Source organism: Larimichthys crocea, unplaced genomic scaffold (assembly GCF_000972845.2).
Source record: "Larimichthys crocea isolate SSNF unplaced genomic scaffold, L_crocea_2.0 scaffold637, whole genome shotgun sequence".
NCBI classification, from domain to species: Eukaryota; Metazoa; Chordata; class Actinopteri; family Sciaenidae; genus Larimichthys; species Larimichthys crocea.
In genome coordinates, this window is record NW_020858383.1 from 7282 (window position 1) to 13716 (window position 6435).

A 6435-nucleotide genomic window follows, 5' to 3' on the forward strand; every position below is an offset into this window, starting at 1 on the left:
GTAATCTATCTGCATTTGCAGTGTTGGAGCTACTGGCTTTACTACAGTACGTCAGCCTACCGGTAAAATGCTCCATAGTGTACACCAGATTACGGACTGGTAATCTAGGAACTAAATACATGGTGGATCATCAGGGTGTAGAACGCAAATACATACAGAGCTTAATCTGTTTCAGAAATAAAATAATTACTTCCTTCCTTGTCTGTCACATATATCACAAAATAGCACGTCAAAACAAAAAAAAAAGATACCTTGCTTACCTCCATTTTGCAAACTGATTTATTTCGTCTTCGTCTGCGCACATTATTCTTTAGCGGTCCACAGAGCGGCCACTTGCCGTTCATAGTCTCCGCCACCAGATGGCCCCCGGAAGGGAGTCAAGCGTGGGAGGCGTGGCTCAATGTGGGCGTGGCTCAACGTTGAGGCACGCCCCGATCTGTGGGCTGCAGTCAGGGGTAGTTGTGTTTCAGACCGCCTCACTTCCTGCCCCTGTGTTTTTCCCTCCAGTTTTGATTGTCTGCCCCGCCCTCATTAGATCAACCTGTGTCTTGTTACCACTCCCCTCTCTTGTGTATTTAGTCTGTGTTTCTCCTCCTCTCTGTGCCAGTTCGTTTTGTACCCCAGTGCCTTACGTCCCAGCGGATTTTCCTGTTTTTTTGTATTTTACCTGTTCACCGACCTCTGCCTTTGCCTAGCCCTTTCTGGATTTGTTTGCCTGATCTGATTTGATTACCGTGTACCGAACCTTCCTTCTGACCAGTAAACAGATTGCGTTTCACCCTGAACTGTTTTCGAGTCGTGCTTTTGAGTCCAAGCTTTTGTGGAGTACCAGTCCTAACACAGTCATTACTGACTTTAATATGCAGTATTTGCTGAAAACATTATGATATTATAAAATATTATTAACTGTTTTAATGTTTTCTGAGACTGACAAAGTCCACAGCTAGTCTCCCAGGGCCAAGAAACCTCCCCAGCTGTACCATGGGCACGAGACTCCTGCCAGCGGGGGCTATCGGTGTATAACCCAGGGGAGGGTGGTGCTTAAGAGTGGGTACGCAGGTCCGGCTGGAGACCCTGGTCCAGGGGGCTTGGTTGGTTGGCCCATACACAAGGGAGGGAGGAGGTCAGGGGGCCCCTGGGGTCGGCGTGAGCCAGGCCCGGAGCGCAGGTGTGAGGCTCAGTGTGAGGTGAGGCATGGGAGGGCCTGGTTCCTGGTTCCTGCTGGAGATGTCTGAGGCCACCACTGTGTCTCTCTCTCTCTCTCTCTCTGTCTCTCTCTCTCTCTCTCTCTCTCTCTCTCTATCTCTAATCTGATGACATCATAGTACTTTGGCTTTGATCTTGCCTGCCTGCCTGTGAGTGTGTGAGTGACGGACTGATTTCAAAAAGATAACTTATTTGCTGAGTTATTATTATTATTATCATTTGTAGTAGTGGTAGTAGTAGCAGCAGCAGTAGTCGTATCATTAGGCTCCTCTGACCTCCAGGAGGGAGGGGGCTCTCTGGAGCCGAGGTTTGCCCAGGGAGGACTGCACGCTCCTGGGTGTGAGATGATCGATGGCAGGGCCTGCTCCTGGTTCCTGGAGATGTGTGTAGCCACCACTGTGTGTGTGTACGAACACCCTCAGCACGAACCCCCTCAGCTGTACCAGAGGCACGTAACTCCTGCCAGCGGGGCTATTGGTGTATAACTCAGGGGAGGGTGCTTAAGACTGGGTACGCAGGTTCGGCTGGAGACCCTGATCCAGGGTAAGGGTTAAGATGAGGAAAAAAAACGGCCGGTGGGCGTGCGTGCAGAGGCCGGGGAAAAACAGCAAAGTCCACAGCTAGTCTCCCAGGGCCACGAAAAACCCCACAGCTGTACCAGGGGCACGATACACCTGCCAGTGGGGCTGTTGGTGTATAACCCAGGGGAGGGTGCTTAAGAGTGGGTACGCAGGTTCGGCTGGAGACCCTGGTCCAGGGTTAGGGTTAGGATGAGGAAAGAAACGGCCGGTGTGCGTGCATGCAGAGGCCGGGGAAAAAACGGCAAATTCTACTTCCACAGCTGGTCTCTCTCCTGAATCTCCTGAAACTCAACAAATCAAAATCAGAAATCATATTGCTTCATCCCTCCATCCACAGGGTGGCATTAGCTCAGTCCATTGGGACTTGGCTTGGGAACCGGAGGGTGGCCGGGTTCAAGGCCCAAATATGGGAGGTGGACTGGTAGCTGGAGAGGTGCCTGTTCACCTCCTGGGCACTGCAGAGGTGCCCTTGAGCAAGGCATCGATCCCCCCCGACTGCTCGCTGGGTGCTTCTCAGGGGGGCTGCCCATCACTCCACCATCTCTCTCCAAAATTGCATGTCTATGCCTTGTACTACATGTGTGTGTATCTGGGTTAAAATGCATGTAAATAAAAATAGAGTGTAAAAAGAATTTCTCCGTACGTGGGATTAATAAAGTATATCTTCTTCACCACCTACATTCTAACTTGGTCCCTATTCCAACTGTGTAATTGTTTTGATTCAAATCTGTCACGTGGGAGTGGGTGGTGTTCAGGAAAGGACCCAATTGCAGGCAGGTGAGGGTGCAAAAGATCTTAATGACCAAAAACGACAACGGAAAAACACAAAGAAACATGGGACTCTATTCCTGAGAATTCCAGTGCAGAACAAGCTGACATTGAGAGTAATGGTGATGGAGATACAGACGGTGAAGATTACAGAAATGAAGATGAACACACTGAGAAGGACAGATCTTCAGACACTGACAGCTGCATCGGTAAAGACAGTCACGGTGTTTAAAGAAGAATGGTGAAAACTGAACCAGCCCATGAAATATTACCTTGTAGCCCCTGTTATGGGTCGGCACTTCCCAGAATCCAAGGGGTCTTTTGTTAGATGCTACCTACCTTTGTAACCCAGGTTCTGTTCTAAAATGGTTTGATGTGGCTTTTTTCCATAAATCACCGGTCACAAAAGAATGATGAAATCAATAGTCTTATTATGTTGATGTCACACAAATGTCAAGCACCATGTCAGAATCAAACAATGTTGCAGTGATCCTCTACCAGAGATAATTCCAGCACTTGTAAAGCTTGTTGATCTTGAGGATGTCGAAGTCGGACAGGCGGTCTCTTTGCCCGATGGGAACCGAGGGGTCGGGGAATGGAGTTATGGTTTCCGATCCATGCTTTCCAAAGGCAGTTCTTCAGATTTGGAGAAAAATTAGAATTCATAAATTAGTTTTTAGAATACAGTTAAATTCAACATTAGCTTATTTAATTGAATGTAATGTTTTTCTTACCTTCCATAGTGCATTATAGAGGAGTAGTCATATGGAGTGTTGAGATTATTTGTGTCCTCTTTTTTGAAGTTGCTGAGATAAGCTGTTGACAAAAAAGAATGAATTATTGAATTCAATAGCTAACAGATTAAGTAATGTGTCAGTCTGAATCAATGAGTCATAAACGACACTGACACAGATTCTTACATGTACGGATGTTGTCCCAGTTGATTCTGACATACTGGTCACGGTCACTCCGGCTTTGTTCGTGGTAGAAACCCATTGAGTGGAGCAGCTCGTGCTGGGTGATACCATGAGTTACACAGCCAAACTTCTGCAGTGAAACCACCTGCCTGCCTCCAACATATCCGAGTAAAGAGAAACAGCTAACAGTAACAAAAGAGAGACAGCGATCATTAATATGCAACATGGAACTTGACAGTTGATCGACAAATTCATTGAATTTACATTATTGGCAAACCTGTGTGTATCTGTTTAACTAATTAGCTTTCCCTGCTGTAGTTAAAAACAAGATGCATGTTGCCACTTTAACCTATGTGCATGGGCACAGACATGCAAGAAGCCCCAAGGCCTCCTCTGTAGAAGCGAGACCCCCAGACTAACATTTCCAAATGATTATAAACGACACTGCTGCCTCATTTGAGTCACTTTGTGTTCTTTCTCTGCGTTTCTTTACCAGTTTTTAGTGGTTTTGCAGATATTTGTGCTCATCTCGTCGTGGTCCTTCTGTGTCTTTTTGTACTCACACTCCTCTGCACAGATTTACTAAATACTAAATCACACTGCTCAGAATATAATAAGAATCTGCCAAAGAAACACTGAGATGCACAGCTGTTCTGCTGGCAAACTAATTAAAGTAGCTTTATTAATGTTACTGTCGCTCATATGAAGAAAAAATCATCAAAAACAGAGAGTGGATTTGGTTTCAGTGCCTTGTAGGCCTGTTCAGTAATCCAAGTGCATCTGATGGGTGTGTCAGAAACTTTGTGTTGAAAAAGTTAGGACATCTTAACTTCTAACATTTAGTGGCTTAAACTGGAACAAGTGCAGCACCTGATCCACCTGGTGCATAAGCTCAAGTGAAATAAAACAATAGTAGATCAACTTGATACACAAGTTGTTCCAAATTATTGTATGAACCACATTGTGCCTAATGTATAAAGTGCAGATCATAGTATATTTTTACAGTTCACTTTTCCCTTAACAGATGACTTATCCTGACTGGCCCACCACTTTTATGTACACTACTTAAACTTCAGTACTTTACATGCAGGAGTGCTTTAGTTATAGACTCACCCTAATCTTGGTTCAATGCTTATGTGCCTCCTCTGAGTTGTACGTGGAATGAAGCGAATGCAGGTTTTGGATGCAAAGTCCTTCATGGCAGTTAAAATGGTATTCCTCTCGGCCCGGTCTGCAATCGTGGATAAAAGTCACTTCATCAGTAACATCATGGATGTCAAAGAGACATGTGTAATATACAGAATCCAGTTCCAACCTACCATATTTTTCGCTTATAAGGAAAGGGATCTCCACATTCCCGTTAGCAGACTTTGGCCACAGACACGCACGTGGTTCCCTAAAGCACTTCATAGCATTCCTGGTTCTGGGAATCAACACGTCTCCATCCAGCAGAAGCTCATCAGATCCTTTTAGAAGAAAAGAGTTATGCATTTTAATCTAACCGTGAGGACACGAGTCACTTTCTTGTATGTTCCACTGTATATGGTGTCTCTAATTGAATATAGAAATGCATTAATAATGTGAGAAACTAATGTTCCCTCAGTCCTCTTGTAATATCATGATTGAATACTCACCATTGTTCATCCTCAGAATAGTCGTGCTTATGTCCTCCTTGCCAGATTTATCCACTATGATCTCTAATCGACGAAAGCAAAGCAGACATCATACCACTCTGTTTTCACACACTGTTATATCTCACAGATTTGGCCTGTTAGACACGGCTGCAAATAGATACACTTAGATTTGTTCACTTACCATTCTCAGCACCATGATCCTGTGGTTAAAAAAAAGGAAAACAAATAAAACACTTTCTTCATTTTACACTACTTAAAATGCAATGATCTTGACAAAGACAGACAGTGATGATGTGGAGAATGTGTTATTTGTTTCTTACAGTGCATGCAAGCTGTTCTACATTATATTTAGTCAGTCATTTCATACATTGCCTTGGTGGGCGGCACAGAGGCCCAGGAGCAGCAGCAGAAGAAGAGAAACCATTGTTCTTAGGTCCGTTTTTGTCTGAAGGTGCCGATGCTTAAAATGCCACTTCAGAAACTTTGCTGGTCTCAGAGGACTGAGGCTGAAGTCCAGTCAAGGCTGAGTTTATATGCAGGCTGTCAGGGTGTGTCTGTGTACAGAGATTGTTTTAGACACACAGCTGGTGGGAGTGCCCTGGCCCACCCTGGCCCTCTGTCACCATGCATCTTATTCTGTGGAGATTACAGTGACCACGGGCTGCTGGCGGCTCACTGAGCATCATATTTCAGATTGGCCTTTTTAATCAGCAGGAGGTTTGCTCATAAGATCTGGGTCTGTCCTAAAGTCTTATCCTAAAAATAACGGACACACCATTTGAAACAAACAATGCCTGTTACATGTTCCTATCCAGGATTTACAGGGATTGAGGTGAAGTGGTGATGTAGCTTTTAAACCTGGTTTAAAAAAAAAAAAAAAAAGACAAATTAAAGGACTATTTCAGTACTAAAGAAGAAGAAGCGATGAAACAATGATGTTTTTATTAAATAAAAATGCCAGATATTTCCTAGTTCCAGCTTCTCAAATGTGAGTATTTGCTGCTTTTCTTTGTCATATATCCCACTACAATGGATATATTTGTGTTTTTTTTGGATATATTTGTATTTTCTTAAATTTTATGAGACGAGTCAAGATAATAATCCTAAAATGAATCTGTAATAAAAATAACTGATAGTTGGAAACCTCAAACAAATCTCTTGAGGTTTTCAGAATAAGAACAATTACATTTGATCAAACTATGCCCTGAGAACTGTGTAATGAGTGGCTGGAGAGGGAGAAACAAGTGAATCCTACACTGATTAACATCTTGGAGTTTTAATACTGTGAAGATGTGGTTATTTGTTGCCTCTGTAGATTCGTTTTACCTC

The 6435-nt window shown here is 43.9% G+C and overlaps 1 protein-coding gene across 1 annotated transcript; it reads right to left on the minus strand.

The window, feature by feature from the left end:
* Nucleotides 1-2964: 2964 nt before the first annotated feature.
* LOC104940076 (low choriolytic enzyme) lies at nt 2965-5621 on the minus strand. The gene is made up of 8 exons (XM_027276849.1): nt 5474-5621; nt 5288-5306; nt 5107-5169; nt 4792-4938; nt 4586-4703; nt 3476-3654; nt 3290-3371; nt 2965-3191 (listed from the first exon to the last, which is right to left on the minus strand). The coding sequence occupies exons 1-8, from the start codon at nt 5528-5530 to the stop codon at nt 3050-3052; spliced, it is 807 nt and encodes a 268-aa protein (XP_027132650.1). The 5' UTR covers nt 5531-5621; the 3' UTR covers nt 2965-3049.
* Between the last annotated feature and the right edge of the window lie 814 nt (nt 5622-6435).